Here is a 16,583-nt window from a genome sequence, read left to right on the forward strand (position 1 = left end):
GAAAGCTTAAAGGGAGTTACAATGATGTTGGATCAACATCCAGCTCCCACAGTCAGCAGGGCTGCAGACTGGGAGGGTGACTGCAGCAGCTGCCTGGGGCATCATCCAGCCCTCACAGAATCACACAGAATATGCTGAGGAGGAAGGGACCCACAAGGATCATGGAGTCCATCTCCTGGCCCTGCACAGAACCATCCCCAAGAGTCACATCATGTGCCTGAGAGGGTTGCTTACACCCCAGAGCTGTAACGTGTACACCTTCTGTAAAGGGTGACAGGGGAAGAACTCCATAGCAGTAAGTGATTCACAGAATCCCAGAATGTCAAGGGCTTGGGATGGAGCATAGATCATCCGGTTCAAAACCCTGCCATGGGCAGGGGCACCTTACACTGCAACAGGTTGCTCAAGGCCTTACAGAACCTGGCTGTGAACGCTGCCAGCGACGGAGCAGCCACGACCTCCCCGGGCAGCCTGTGCCACCCCCTCTCCCCACCATGCTGGAGCTGGATTTCACCGCTGCCTTACGAAACAGCCCTGGGCAGCAGTAACTCATGCAGGCCCCCGAACGGGGGTTTCAGTTCCCACGGGGCTCTGAGGCCGAACTGTGCTCCTGTGCTTCGGTGGCCGGCCCCGCCCGCCGCAGGCCCAGCGTTGGCTGTTCCCTGGGGCAGGCCCGGCGCGGGCAGGATGGGGCTGGCGGGGCGGTGACCGGCCCGGCAGTGCGGCCGTGCCGGGGCTGCGCGGTGCCGCGGGCGGGCCGGCCGTCACCGCCGGGCCGCTTGTTCCCTCCGCGCCGCCGTACGCGGCCGCGCCCGCCCCTCACGGCCCGGCCCGGCCCGGCCCGGCCCGCCGGGGCCGCCGCCCGCCCGAGGAGCCGCTGGGCCGGCTCGTGGGAGGCGGAGGGAGCCGCGGGGGCTCCATGCGGGGCGGCAGCGGCTCCAGCCCGGGCCTGCCCAGGCCGCTGGCTCCTCCCTTGGGGAAGGAGGGTGCGCCGGGGCCGCCCCCGCGGTGTGACGGGGAGCGCAGCCCGAGCGGCCGCGGGTGCCGGGCCTGAGCCGGCAGGCGTCGGCACCACCTCCGGGGCCCGGCCCGGCCCGGCCCGCCCGCCCGTCGGCGGCCACAATGTTCTCCCTCAAGCAGCCCAAACCCACCTTCAAGTCGTACCTTCTGCCTCAGGTAACTGCCTTTTGCTGCCATTACTGACCTGCCCTCCCTGCCCTGCCTGCCCCGGGTCGTCCCTGTCCCTGGCCGAGCTGCCGCCCCGGGGCTGTGCCCGCCGGCCCGGGGGGTGACGAACGGCACCTGTGGAGGGGCTGCCGGGTCCCCGAGCCCTCCGTGGCACCGGGAAACAAAAGCTGCGCAGCCGGTTCGGGGTGAAGCCCCTTGGCCTCCGGGTCTCCGCGTCGCACACGGACAGAGCCCGCACGGCGGTCGGGAAGCAGGACTTCTATCAAAATAAAGTCTTGTGTTCATTAAAGTCGGCCCGTGCGAGATCATTTTGGAAAGTTGTGAGTTATGCTTCAGGTGTTTGGGCTCGCTTTGCTCGCAGCGCTGGGCGGGATGAGGAGAAAGCAGCGGGCGCTGCTCTGCTGTGCAGATAGTTGAACTCTCACTTGTGCCATCGCTTCATGTTTAGAACGTGTCTGATGGCATAAATAAGAAAACCGAGTATATCTATCAGTTTTATAGAGTGCATATAGTACTGAGTGTGTCGAGAACCACCAGGACTTCTTGTGTTATCTGGATGTGCACTTGACAGAAAGTGGTATTTATTTACTTTAGACAAGACAGGACTTCTTCTAGCAACATGTTTGATATGTTGACTGATTTTTGGTTTTTCGCAATTTCTTAGTAGAAATGAGATGTCAGTGTAACACAGTTCTGGATATTCCTAGCCCTGGGAAATAGTTATATTACTATAATCGTAGGAACCATGGGTTATTTCACCAAAGGTTCTAGTCTTTTTGTAGAAGATTTTCAGTTTTAAGGTTTGAAACTGAAGTGCAAGTAGGCATATGCGTGTTCTAGGCCTTAGGTTTTTTGAAATCTTTTCTCTGTTGGAAAGCTGTGCATGTTAGAAGTTAGTAGAGAGTTTTTTTGAACTTGAGTATCTATATCTGTAAATCTTGTTGAAGATCTTGAGCCATTATGGAGTTTCAAGCCAAATTTGTTTTTGTTCATCCTGTGACTTGTGGTAGTTTGGGATACCCAATTTGTTAAACATGAATATTTCAAATATTTTATTATTCTTTTGGTACAAATCTAAATGCCCTTAAAATTGTTAAAAACTCTTACTATGATTGGATTCTAGCTCCCTAAGATGAATTTTTTAAGTTAAAACAACTTTTTCTTCTGTACAAGCAGGTCAGGCTTGTGTCTGACTGTAAAGTTCTGAGCCTTAAGTAAATTATCTTTTTTTTTTTTTTCTTCAGGCTGATGACAATATAGCATCAGAACCAAGGATTAAAAAACTGGAACCAGTACTTTTACCAGGTAGGCATGAATCAGGAATTTGACAAATACCTCTGTTGGTGTTGATTTTGGTATATTTTAATCTTAGCATTGTTCATTGAGGGAATATTGCATTTGAGCAGGAAAAGGTAATGATATTTGTGTCTGTAGAAACTTATTCTAACACACCTGCAACACTAAATAAATTCATAGCCAGTTTTGCCTGTGTGATGCTTTACTACATATAGGATGATGTCTTGGTTTTATTGTGAATATTGGAAATCAAACCACTGTTAAGTGTTTTTGCATTCTTAACACCTTTTGGAAGACTACTGGTAATTACACTTTCATCAGATAGTCAGATATTTACCTGTGTGCAGAGCCCAGTAGCAAAGCCTGCCCTGTCAGGGTGTCAGGGTCTTCCTTTATTTTAAAGGAAAAAAGTAATAGAATTTCCAGTACGTGGGTATGATTGACTTCTGTATTGGAAAACTTCTCATGCCATCTTTATTCATTTACTCTTATTGAATATGGTGCTGTTAGGTAACTTTGGAATTTGTGTCTTCAGACCTCTAGAGAAGAATCTTTTTGGGGGGTGGGTGAAATAAAGCAATGCTTTTATTACTATTCATCATAACATATTTATAAAAATGTCGGGTATTAATGATGTCCATATTTTGAATAAGAAATAATCTCTGGTAGATGACAGTTTGACAATGAGTATTTCTAAAAGCCTTTTTTCAGATATGGAAGGAACAATCTACTACTGTTCCCAAGATTACTTTCATTGCAAACTATACATCACAGTAATAAATTTGGTTTGCAGTTTCTAAGGATAATTTTGAGCTTAAAACAATGTCATACTACAGGTTTTTTTAGCATTCAAAATATATATTAAAAAATATGAATTTACACACACACTAAAGTAGGTATAGACAACTCTTGAAATTATTTCTGTCACTGCTTTACATGAGCCTATTGCTAATTAAGCAGTACTAATTGATATGTGATATGGTCCAGTAATGTACCTAAGAGGCTGAAATACTATCTAAGAGGATCAACTGAAAGAGTAAATAACAACTGCCTGACATTCTTCATGAAACAAAAGAATGCAGAGTTTGCTTGAGGCATAAATTTCTTAAAATACATTGCTGAGATTGCTTGATAGTTGAAAGAGTTATATTTTTATGCTTGCAAAACTTCTGCTTACCACTTGGCATCTCACTGATTATGTTGCAGTTGATATGCATCCAAGGCCTTTGACTCACAAGGAAGTGACTGCATGTTCTTTTCTGAGACATTCCACAGAACTGCAAGGCACTAGGAGAGTGCTTTGCTCAAAATGTAGCACATCTTGCCTTTGCTGTGGGACCTGGCCATGAGCAGTTACAAAAAGGAACTTCTGTGCTGCCACTTTTTGCAATGTGGTTCATGCTCTATTTGTGAAACTCTCAAGTACTCTTAAAATGGTGCTGACTGGGTTTGTTTTTCTGAACTGGCTTGTACTTATTCCCTCTTTGCATTATTTTCCTTGTCTGCAGTCTCTTTGAAGTCAGCATTTGATGGCTTTTGGGACATTTGTAGTAAGTTATGTAGAAACCACAGTATGAGGTACCGCAGACTTAAAGTTTCCACCTCCATATCATTCTAAGGTACTATTTTGAATTATTTCACAATAAAATTCACTGCTCTGAATAGCCACAGAATAGCTCTGACAAAATCTGTTCATGACTCTGTATGAGAGTTGGGAGGGTGTTAGAAGTGACTTATTTAAAGTTACTTAAATGCAATTCTTCCTGTTTGAAGTTAAGCACCAGCCTAAAGACATTTTTTGTTTCTGTCATCAACTGTGCTGTAGAAAAGTGCATAAACAAGTACACATTGTACTGTTGGATAGACTGGCTTTTGGATTTGTCATAACCCGAGTTCCTGGCCAAATTCCAACTAATTTAATTATATTAAGGCTGACTTGCACTTCCTTGTAAATACAGTTTCAGTATGGCATTCCTAATACCCTATCCTTAACAATTGTGTGAAATTGCTTTTGCTCTCAGGAACAGAGATAAACCTGAGTGGCTGAATGTTTCTTATGCTTTTTTAAGTAGTGGAGTTTGTAAGGAGTTCTTTTGGAATTAAGTTACATTAGCACAAGCAGGTACTGGCTCTAGTAATCTTCAAAACCTGCAAATGGTTGTATTAAGCTTTTGATTCCTAAAACATAGTGACTCTGAGGGAGTGGCTTGCTTACTAATTCCAAAGGAGCTAAATACCCTGCTGTCTAACTTGTATTTCTGCACAGTGGAGGTTAGGACAAGGAGTTACAGCCTAGGAAATAATACGTCTGCTTAGAAAATGAAGTGGGTTTTACTTAAAAAAAAGAAAATTCATTGGAATCAACTTTCAACCTGTAGCGTTTGTTTTAGAAGTTTCCTCTGGAGCCCAGACCCTGCATCTCATCAGAATTTGGAGCAAAAGCCTGTATTCTCATGGAACTGTATGCCCTGAGGAGGGTGTTTATTGGAAAAAGGAACAAATATCATTTAAAACAAGTAAAAACCTTGGTTGTAAGGGACAACATTGATACTGCAGTAGGGAAAAGCAAGTAATTTTATAGACTTTGGTATATTTTCATTGCAAAAGAGATGATATAGGTTTGAGGTGGAGTTATAAAAATGCTTTCTTTTTCTTCCGCAGCTCTGTTTTCCTAGTGTTAGCTCTGTGAGTGAGAGTTTCAGCAGAATTAGTTAAGAGTTGGCCTTCGTAACAGTTTCACTTTTTTCCCCTTTGTGTGCATTGCTGTTTTTATAAGCATGTCAAAGAGGAAAATTACAGAGATAGCAGGTAGTCTACCAGTCAGTCTGTTAACATGCCTTGCCTGGCTGGTAGGAAATAGTCTGTGTACCTTAGGGTAGTGTGGAGTTCACGTTGGTAAACCTGAAGGTGTGTTTTGTTCTGGGGATCAGCTGTAGCCTATTTTCCATAAATCTGTCTGTAGGTTTCCAAGTCATCAGCCTGAACATTGAAAAAACCTGTCCAGCACACGTGGACTGTGAATGCAGCGTGTCTCCACGGTGTGAATGGCAAAGCAGTGTGCAGAAGTGTGCAGTACAGGGATGGACAACGGGCCAGTCCGGTGTCTGTACTGGAACCAGTGCCACACTGTGGTTTAGGCAAGACCAGGCAGCAAGATCCTCCCTGCTGCTCACCCAGGGCATTCTGCAGCAGATTATGTAACCAGTGGAGCACTGATTGAGTGTGAGGAAAGGATTGTTCCTCTCGGATCTTAATGTCCACTTGAATTAGCTAAATTGTTGCTCAGTATGCTAATTTGCTAGTGCATTAAGACAGTAATTGTTGCCTGTAAGTTTTTTACAAAAAGGCTGGAAATGGTTATTAAATTATAGGCTAAACTGAATTAGAATAGTAGTTTTTATCTTTAAGGCTTGTTCATGCTAAAGCAAGTTAAAGGGGCAGTGGCGGTGCGGTGCTATTGAAAGCAGTTATGCACAGGTTGTTGTGTCTGCCGCGTTTTGTGGTCAGATGACAGAAGTGAACCTGAGAGCCGAAACCGGTGTGTGGTCACAGCCGCGGTGGTGACAACAGGGCACAAGTACGGCTGGGCGGGGACAGATGTCGCCTCTCGCTGCCGGTGGCCGCGGAGGCGCCGAGGGAGAGGGGAGCAGGGCAGGCAGCACTCCAGCTGCTCCCTGCAGAGTGTGGCACGGGGACTTTGCTCTTGCAGGAACCTCATGGGGACACCCAAGTGAGGAGTCAAAGGATATCATACAAACAGTGCTACCGTGTTCAGTTCCTCTTGCTGGATTTGTCTTACTTGAGTTTATGCACTTGCTTTCTATAGCCGTGTAAGCATTTATCTCCCACAGCTTCACATGGTAACAAGTTCCATAGTTTAATTATATGCTGTTAGAACTCTTTTTAATTTTTTTTCCTGAAATTACCACCATCCAGTTCCTTTGGATAAATCCTAGTTCTTGTAGGATACAGCAAACATCAAGCCATATTCCTCCATTTCATGCAAGTTGTGGTTTTCAGACGTGTTATATGTCCACTTTGTTTTGCCTCCCTTTGGCTTAATTGTCTTAGTAGGTCCTAAAAATGAAGCTTCCCGTATCTGTAATCATCTTTTTGATTAATTCTGAGCGAGTTCCTGTTTTTTTGCTGAGGTGGAATTATGTATCCTGTTCAAGATTTTTGCCATTGGATATATTCGGCTTTTATTTAATAATGCTGATTGACTTTACCACCTGCTTTTTTTGATTTCTGTTGGCTTTTATATATATATGTGCCTTTAGAAAGGCAAGTGACTGTAGAAATCTAAGTTTGGTAGGTTTTTAAGACTGTATCATGGAAAGATTTAATCTTTTAGAAGAGTCTGTTTCTCTCGCAAGTTAGCTCCCGGCTTTTTGGCTTTTTCTGCTTTCTGCAATTCCTTATTACATTGAGTCATGTGTTCCAGAGCAGCTGCAACACATCACGTGATAGGAGAAGGAAATCCACTGTTCATTGAGGCACCCTTGTGCAGTAGTGCCCCAGGTACGTTCCTTTCTCACTGCTCTGGACCCTGCGCCTGTTCCTTGGCATTTTCCTTTGGTCTGTGGTGTCCCAGAGCGGGAGAGCAGAGGCCGTGCTGTGCAGTGAGTGCTCGGTGCTGGCTCGGCCCGGGGGCAGGGCGGGGATTGTGCGAGCCGGGGCCCAGGTTAATGAGTAACCCCCGAGATCTGTCGGGTCTGCCCTGCTTGGCTCTTAGGAATCATTTTGCCGTAATGCCTGCGAGCGAAAAGTGGGGTTGTTTAGTTGGTACAAGTGCTGTCGTTGTCTTTTCCTGTGGCTGTTTCTGGGATGAGGTATTGATATTCAGGAAGGCATTACCTGATCTGCTAAGGATGTGCATGTGTTGCAGGTGAGCAGCGACAGCCTGTCAGTGCTGATAGCACCTGAGCAGAACTTGCCTGAGGGCATCTCCAGAGCACTCCGAGCTGTTGATTCTCATTCCCAGTGCTGTGCAGTGCTGAGTGTTGATTCTCATTCCCAGTGCTGTGCAGTGCTCATCAAGGCTCGCTCTCTCCTTGTGCAGCTGAGTGAGACTCATTATATTGCAGGGTTAGGTTTTTTTCCCTGCGTCAAGTTTTTTATTTGAAACTGAAATGTTACTGTGAAAATTCATTTGTTTGTTTTTAAAATTAATAGGCGATATAAAAAAGGAAGCAAAAAAGCTTTGTAGCTGTTTTCATGAATCAGTGTCATACAAGAACATGAAATTATTTTTAGCATTTAAGAACGGCCAGATTAGAAGTTTCAGAATTTGGAAAATAATGCAATTCCCTGGAGCTTTTTTAAAGTAGATGTTTCAGGGTTTTTTGTTATCTATACAAAGATTGCCAGAAGTTTTATGTAAGTTATGAGAGTTTTGCATTCTGGATTTGAAACCTGAAACAACAGGTTTCTGCAAACTAGTTTTTCATACTGCAAGAAGTTTAAAAATGAACCAAACACTTAGATTTAGAATGAGATGTCACTTACAGTAAGTATATAATAAGTAGTCTTTTCTGTTACAGCTTTTTTGTTTGTTTGGCTCAAAATAAATTTTCAGGCGTGGTTTGGGTTCAGTTAACTGCTTGTTCTGTGTTTGGATTTGATTTTTTTAAGGACATAAGTACAACCAAGGCAGTCTGCATGCAGAATCTAAGTACCAGATACAATCTTAGAAGTAGATTTTACTGGATGGAGTAGTTTTGTCCTGCCTTATGTTATGAAAGGCATTTCTTAAAATTTCTGAGTAGTAATATATTTTAGTATTTGTAAACATCTGCAAAAATAATTTCCTTTATGCAACAGATTAGCCATAGGCCATTATGGGTCTAATTCCTTGAAGCTAGAAGGGTAACCCTGTTTTAAGTATTTTCATGTTTTTACATGTGCATTTTGCAAAGAAGTTGCAAAGTAATTGGTTTCTGCCCACTCTGCCCCACATTTGTCTAATGCTACAAGCCATTTAAATCCAGTAGATTCTGAGGTGTCATCTGCCCAAGCTACTGGGGGTTTTGTCTCTGGGCAATTATATTTTCTTCCAATGAAGCAAGTCTTCAGTGAATTGATTCCAAACTAATTTCTAAAAAAATGTTTCTATATTAATTTATTTGTTAAGCCAAACCTGTATAATTTAACACACCCAGTAGTACATTAGAAGTTCAGCATCTGTAACTTGTATTGGTAAAATAGTTATAAAATAACAAGCTGAAAACCTCAGTCTTCTCAAATTGTTACTGATTATATCGTTTAGGCAAAGGCAGGGTTTGGGAATCTGTAGTTTATGTAGCCAGACTTAAAAATATGCAAACACCAAGCACACTCCCTCCTCACTGGCTTGTCTGTTGTTCACATTACAGAACTCTGACCAAATCATTGCTAAAACTCTTATTGGAGGGATTCTGGTGATAAGAGTTTATTGTAATTTGGCCCAACTCTACATACAGATGCCAACAATTCTATTTTTCTCACACACAGGTGTGTTCTTATTAACTACTTCATGCTGACACTTTTTTGTGCAACCAAAGAACAAGCCAGATCAGAGCCAATTCAGGTGAAATTTGAACTGACAAAAAAGGAAGAAAAAATCAATTTTTAACTGGATCAGTTCTCTGATGAGACTAACAAAGTCTGTCATAAATGGCAGTGCCAACACAAGGCTTGAGGTAGAAGTGAATGTTGAATATGGAACTGTTTCTATTTTAGTGGTAATACAAATTCCTGGATTAAAGCAACTCTGTAAGCAGTTTTTTCGTTTGCTGCAATACTTTGTTTTCGATCTGTTTGATAATGAGAACTTTGCTCCTGATGGATGTTCCCTTCTTGCCATCTGGACCCCTGTTGTTTGTTGCCTATTCTACATTTTGTGTCCTTCACTGTGGTTCTGAGGTGTGGGGAAAGCTTTTGTGGAGCATCCCATCCTAGTTCAGAAAAGTAATTATCTCTGTGGGTTTGTTTGGTTTTGGTTTTGTTGGTTTTTGGTTTTTTTTTGTTGTTTTTTTTTTTTTTTTTTTTCCAGTTTTCATAAAGATTAACCATTACTGGGCAAATACTGATTTTAGTCTTGTTATTGTGCATGGGAAACAGAAAGATGATCTTTGACAACTTACCAGAAAGCCTGTATCTTTTTGCTGCTTTTTTCCTTACTGAGCATTTAAAAAATTTATCTAAGCTCTTTTCTCTTAGTAGACTAGAGAAGTTAAAATATTAATAGATGATATTTTAATAACAATTTTCTAATGAGACTGGCAAAATAAGCTCTTTTGGTGCTGTGCATTTATAATACACCCCTCTCCAAGCAGTGGTCAGAGCTGTTCTTTGGTAGAAATTCCAGGTTCTCCTGTTAAAAATTAATGCAAATTGTTTTTTGTTCCCTAGTAATCACAGAATTGAGCTCTCCTTTTGGAACAACCTTGTAAGAGCTCATGAAAATCAGAAAATAGATGAAAGACAATTATTTCATGAGCTTACATATACTTTTTTTTCCTTAAGTTTGCAAGTGCCTGAGCACACTGAACAGAAGATTTATTTAGAAGTGGATTAGAGACATTTACATCTAAATGCTTGATGCATACTAATAAACTCATACAATTTTGGTATTCTCTTCACAAGAGAGCAGATAAAGGGACAAAAATGTTGTAGATTTCAGTTACTCATTAATAAAGTTTTTATTGGAAATTCCAGAAGTTAATTATTTGCCAAATATTTTACAAGTGAACTCATTATTATGCATTCTTAACAGTTAAATAGCTACTTGAACTAACTTGAGCTTTTCTATTGTGAACTTCTAAGACTATGTTTCACATTAACAAGCTGGTTTTCTGTTGTCTTACTTGGGTATAATCACTGCCAGCATTGTAAATGGGAAACAGGAGTTCAGTTTCCAGGTGCTAGTTTTTTATGGATTTAGGTAGAAATTACACGACTGCATAAAGTACTTAATAACCTCTGTTATGCTTATGTCTGTTAGACATTGAACATATCCATGGAGCTTCAATGCTCATTAAAGGAAGTTTATGCTGATCAATCTGTTCTTGTGCTTCTGGTACAGCATTGGGAAAGTTCCCTTAGCAGCATGTAGGGTACCTGCAAACTTACTGAGCTTGTAGGATTTGCAGTCTTAATTTATGGAGTATGATTTCAGCTATTCATTGCCTCTAGCAAGTATCAGATTTTTAATGTGATAAAAATACTGCCTGTTAGCATTTGAAGATGTGTATATATGTATGTGTGCCCTGCTCCATCTCTCTGTATATGTATTGATCTGTATATGTGTCTGTATATATAAAATACTGCTCAGTTCCTTTAATTGTGCAGCACTGTTGTGTTCAGTCAGTATTGTTAGAGTTGTTGAAAACTGCTCAGTCTGTATCACCTCCTGCATTAATAAGGTTGTGGTCCTTGATGCTACTCAAATCAGCCTTCTTCCCTGAAAAGTTACAAATTTTCTTTATTAGATAAACAAAAAAATTAAACTTGATCCTGTGAGGCAGGACTAAAAAGTTACAAAAATATTGTAGTGAAAATGGTGTAGAACATCCTTTATTTTAGGAGATTAGTGATTGTGATTCAAATTTTGAGGAACCAAATTGCCACAAACCTGCTGCAGAGTGGTGTGGCTGCAGGCTAGGGGAGAGCACAGCTGTGCTATCCAGTGTTCCCTCCTGCTGATCCCTGGGCTCAGCAGGGTTCTCCTGCCTCTCTCTCAGCTCCCACGTGTTCCCAGGCTCTGCTGGCTGCTTTTTATTTTGATTTTACTGGGTTATGCATTATGCTGGATTAGATACATACAATGAATTCTCTTAACATCCAAAATTTGAACCAGTCAGATTGCATGTGCTTTTGGGAGATTTAGCAGAATTTTTCAGAAGTTTAACAGTTTTTGAGGCTGTGTATTAGGTGGAGAGTGTATTATCTAGATAGATCCTTCAGTATCTCCTGTTATTTTTGTGATTTGTGTATTCAATGTAGAAATGTTTTTATTAAATGTGATTAGGCTTTCTATGTAAGGGTGGCAACCTGTAATTTCTCTTCTGGTTTCCTGTCAAAGTTTAAACAAACTGCTCTGGTCTCCTGAGATCATTCTTTGACTCTTGGAGTCAGATGGAAGTGTTGACTGCTGTTCCATGTCTGGAACAGCCTGTGACTGTTTACTGGGAAAAAGCAGCAGCTACATTGTAGAAATGTGCAGTGTAATATCTCTGAATAGCTCTGTTCTTGTCTTGTGTAGGAGAAATCACCTACTCAATTACAAACACAAGAAGGGTTCATTGTGCAAGTCGTGCACTTACTACTCACGTTGTTTATCTACTTTCCTAAATTTTCATTTTGAAAGGTTCACGCCTTTTTATATTGCTCATTATAGGTGTCCAAATGAGGGATAAAAGATAAGTCACATAAAATTCCAAACCTGCATCTTGGGGGAAAAAAAAAAAAAATCAATTTCTAGAGGTGTTTGGAAACTGCATCTATTAAATTTGCAAACTTTCTCATTCTTCTGCTGAAGTTGGTGTGCACACATTCTGTCCTGCCATACCTTAATCCTTAGGTTCAGAATGGACAGTTCAGGGCTGCAAACCTGAGAGCAGAAGATAAGCTAGGCCAGAAAATCCAGAATGTATTTGTGGTGGATGAAATGAAACTAAATGCAGTTGCACTAAAATAGGATTAGAATTAACATGTTGCAGTGTAGCCACACAATTACGAGGAATGAAGGAGGGAAGTAAAAAGGACTGTCTTTGGAAAAGGAATGATGTAGCAGGCATGTTTTAAACTGTAGTAGATTCAAATTGAAGATGTGTAAATGTATTTCATTTCTTTCCTGTTTGGTTATATCAAAGTAATGAAGTACTGAAATAGTTTGATAATAGTAATTTGCTTTTAGGAGTGTCTCCTATGTGATAGTAAAAAATATTATACTTGGTAACAGATAGGTGAATGTTACCAAAAAAAGCTATGAAGTTGCATTTCATTTCATGGTGTATTTAGCTCTCCATATTTTTTAATTAGAAATGTAGTGATACACTGGCAATATGTAGAGAGAGGAATAAAAATTTCTTAGAATTCAGTTTATGAGGAGGTTTTCTTCACACACAGGAGGTGACTTAGAACTTCATGTTGAATAGTTGAAGACTTAATACCAACACAGAGGAGAAATTGCTTCAATAAATGATTTGAGCTTTTGCAGTTATTTAAGTAAATAGATTATTTGAAGAAATGCTGGGTATTACAAAGTTTCAGGCCAGACCATGCTAAGTATTGAAACATTTTCATTACAATGTTTAACAGAAGTAGAGCTTGTCATTCTCATGTACCCCATTATAAGACATTGTTTTCAGCTGCTGTGGACTTGAGTGATATTTTAACTGTTTGTACTGAAGCTGTCAGAATCAGATTTTTTATTTTCATATTCAAAAGCTTATTTAAGCACATTTTAGCACTGTTTGAGGAAAGACTTTCTGTTTATAGACGTTTTCACAGTTCCTGCCACTTCTGGCATAGAATATTCATGTGTATGATAACACAGGTCAATGAAACTTGTCTCCTCACATCTTCAAAGAGTCCCAGAACACAGATCATGATTCTGGCAGCTCAAGGCTAGAGACTTCAACCAAGACATTTTTATAGCTGAACAACTGAGCCAAAAGCAGAGATGCTGCTATTAGTGACTTCCAGGCAGATCCCTGATTGTATCAAGGGCAAGAGATCCAGTAGGACCGGTAGGACAGCTGGGTGAAATAGCTAAGGGGCTGGAGGGCCTGGAGACAGCAAAAGGTGCATTTCTCTCAAGTGTCTGGGACACTAAAGGCAGTCCTTTCACGGTATGGTTACTTGGCTGCAGTGCTCATCACCTGAGGAAAGACCTGCTCTAGAGCAGGAGATAATGGGGAATTTATTCCAGGCTGTGGTTCTGCTCCTTGGACATGCAGTAGCTGACTGCTGCCAGTACAGCTGCCCGAAGAGCTGCTGGTTCCTTGCAGAGCATGACTGTGAGATGGCATTTCAGGCAACTGGGACTAAACATGCCAAACCTATTAGCAAATTAGGCTTCAGCACTCTTTAGTCCTTGGTTTCTTCTAAGCAGAATCTCAGAGCCAATATGAAATTACACTTTCCTCGGAACACACTTGTACTCCCACGCTATTTATGTTAGCAGCAGCAGGAGGTGGTTGATCTGATGACAGAAGTGGAAGCCCTGTACAGGAATAAAAGGCATTACTAAGTTAGATTACTGAAGGAAGAGTTACTGTTTAGCTTTCAGAAATCTTGGCTGTGGAACTGAAAAGTATCATTTTGTGTAGTGATTTACTTTTTCTTTTTAAATGGTCCTCAGTCTCATTTACCTATATGCTTTTTTTTATTTTATAGCTGATGCCAGACCAATTAGCATAATTTTTTTTTCTTCATTTGGATCTTCTGTTTTATGAAGGAAATCCAGAAAATGTCTCCTTCATTAGACAGTCACAGTAAAAAGTTGGAAATGTGTTTGTGTTCCATTTTTTGAAGTCACCTGAAAATGTCTTTATAAATGCAAAATGCGATGTAGCCTGATGATTCTGAATTCAGGAAGTTCATAAAATTTTCTGAAGTACTTAACAATAGCCAGTATTTATTTATTTTAAAAATAAATACTAGCTGAAGTACAAGAATGTATGCTTGTTTAAAGGACAGTGTTGTTCAAACCAATGAATTTTTAATAGTGGAGAATTGCGGCTCTTGATCTCTGGATCTAAGGGAAGTAGTGTGTGGTTTTGTTGGGTTTGACTGTGAGTTGGGTTTCTTGTGGGGTTTCTTTTGGTTTTTGTTCTTTGAGGTTTGTTTTGGTTTTAAGTTGGTTGTTTTTGTTGGTTTTGGGTTTTATATAATTTTAACTACTGCACAATATTGTCCATTTTGGAATGGTAGTTTTCTGTTTTCCCTGGAGTGGTGTTAATTAAACTCCATGTTTACCCATAAGAGGTGGATAACTTGAAACTGGTAAAGACTTAGGGATTGCTTGGTACTACAGACTTAGAATTGTTGTACCTACAGGATTTATATAGGCTTCTCCTTTCCCCTCCCTTTCTTCTGTTTCAGGTGAAATTGTGGTGAACGAAGTAAATTTTGTAAGGAAGTGCATTGCAACAGACACGAGCCAGTATGATCTGTGGGGCAAGCTGGTTTGCACTAACTTCAAGATTTCCTTTATTACAGATGACCCAATGCCACTGCAGGTTGGTTATTGCTCACTTGGCTAAATCATGAATGTGATAAGTGAAATTATTCACACAGTCAGTCTGTCTCATATCTGATATAAATGGATGCCTTCTAAGCAGGCTACAGGATGAGGTTGCACTGTCCTGTTCTGAATGTGTTGCTGTTCCATCCATTCATATCTGAACAAGAGCAAGAAATTTGTAGAGAAGTGCATCCAGCTCCATTCACGTCCATGTATGGAGGCTTCTCCAGGAAGTGGTTTTACAAAAGGCAAAGCAGGAATTATACACAGATGTGTTCCTCCTCGAAGGAGCTGTTTGCAAATGTCCCTTAGACTAGACAAGTGTCAGATCAGCAAAGCTCTTCCATGTGGTATTTTATTGGTGTTACTGACGGAGGGCAGAGTAACCATGAAATGAGAATTCATTGTAGATGAAGCAACAAGAAGAGGGGAGAAGAACTCTTCTGCTTTGTCAAAGCAGAGCTCATGACATTCAAAACCATGATCAGTGTTTGAACAGCACAGCATACAACACTGGAAATCCAAGTAGTGAGCTGTGTGTTATTTTCAGTAGAGTTTGCACTTCCATTTGGGGCTTTTAAAGGACATGTTCCATTGACTAAAGATATTTATAGCTCTGAAAGTAGATAGATGCTTATTCAATAATGGTTAGGAAGTTTGACCAGAGCTATTTCAAAAGGCTAATTTTTGACACAAATTAGTTGTCAAAATTTGTCCCTGAAAGTAGTATATATATTATATATATATATATATTTATATATATTATACTTCAAATTGTATTGAATTTCTAAGAGTAATTTTTGATACTAATTCAGTGCAAATAGGGAGGTTATTTTGCATATTCCACTGGGGTTTCTACACTGCTCGGTGTGCAGTTCAGCAGCCTCTAACCTCTAATTACTTGGGAATAGGCAAGGGTAGTACCTGTCAGAAAAGCCTAGGCATGCCTGATTTTTATCACAGTTTCTTCAAAGTTGTGCTGTATATCTGGTTGCAAACTGCAGAACTGCAATTAACGGCTGTGAGTTCTGTGTTTCAGAAATTCCATTATAAAAACCTCCTCCTTGGTGAACACGATGTCCCACTCACATGCATCGAGCAGATTGTCACAGGTATGTCCAAAATAGCTAAGTATAATCACAGGTTTATTCTTATTCAGAACCAAACTGTTACCTGCCTGTTAAGTTCTGCAGAATTGTTGACACTTGAGGTTTTATGTCATTAATCTACCCTGATTTCAAGTATTTGGTTATTTAAAATTAGGATAAAAGCTTCAAATGCTGAATAAATCTTGAGGTGCCATGCCATGCAGGAGACTTAGTTGGGTCTTTATATTATAGTCTTTATATTTGCAACTACCATACTGAATCAACAGGTGTTGTAGGAGAGACACGTTACAGCAGTACAGAATTTTGTTAGCAACATTTTTACATTAAATCATCTGAATCTGTGCCACTGAAATACACTAAATTGCAAAAATAGCTTATACAGTTAGACATAGATGGGATTTCTGACAAGAGAAATGCTGTAGTTTTCAGTCCTAATTCTTAGCAAGGTAATAGCTGGTGGTCTCAAAAAATCTGCAAATGGCAATTGACATCTTAATCTGAAGAAACAAAATACTTCTTGTGAAGATCCATGTTTTGATTTGTTGGATCCCTTAGACTGACCTATTTGTTAAGTATGTTTTTCATCTTGTAATGTAAAATTTTGTAAAAGTGGTAAGTTTTCAAATTTTGTTTATGGCATGGGCTGTTAAACTCTTGGTTTTCTGACTGTAGATAATCTAAATTATTGGTTATAAGTTTTCAATGCCCAAAGTTGGTTGTAATCACTGTGAAAAGATTAATGTGTTTCTCAGGAAGAA

General features: G+C 40.6%; 1 protein-coding gene across 6 annotated transcripts in view; it reads left to right on the forward strand.

Moving 5' to 3' along the window:
- The window catches only part of MTMR10 (myotubularin related protein 10), a 40,830-nt gene that overhangs the window by 3,845 nt on the left and 20,402 nt on the right, over positions 1 to 16,583 (forward strand). The window contains exons 1-5 of one of the 6 annotated variants that reach the window (XM_053987879.1): positions 917 to 1,176; positions 2,433 to 2,493; positions 6,934 to 7,005; positions 14,575 to 14,711; positions 15,756 to 15,828. In XM_053987879.1, the coding sequence (XP_053843854.1) occupies positions 1,123 to 1,176; positions 2,433 to 2,493; positions 6,934 to 7,005; positions 14,575 to 14,711; positions 15,756 to 15,828 (397 nt within the window). In that variant the 5' untranslated portion in view covers positions 917 to 1,122. Of the gene's footprint in view, positions 1 to 916; positions 1,177 to 1,325; positions 1,509 to 2,432; positions 2,494 to 3,992; positions 4,104 to 6,933; positions 7,006 to 14,574; positions 14,712 to 15,755; positions 15,829 to 16,583 lie in introns of those variants that run through there. The other 5 variants (XM_053987882.1, XM_053987880.1, XM_053987883.1 and 2 more) reach the window with 5 other exon arrangements.

This window comes from Vidua macroura, chromosome 12 (genome assembly GCF_024509145.1).
Source record: "Vidua macroura isolate BioBank_ID:100142 chromosome 12, ASM2450914v1, whole genome shotgun sequence".
NCBI classification, from domain to species: domain Eukaryota; kingdom Metazoa; phylum Chordata; class Aves; order Passeriformes; family Viduidae; genus Vidua; species Vidua macroura.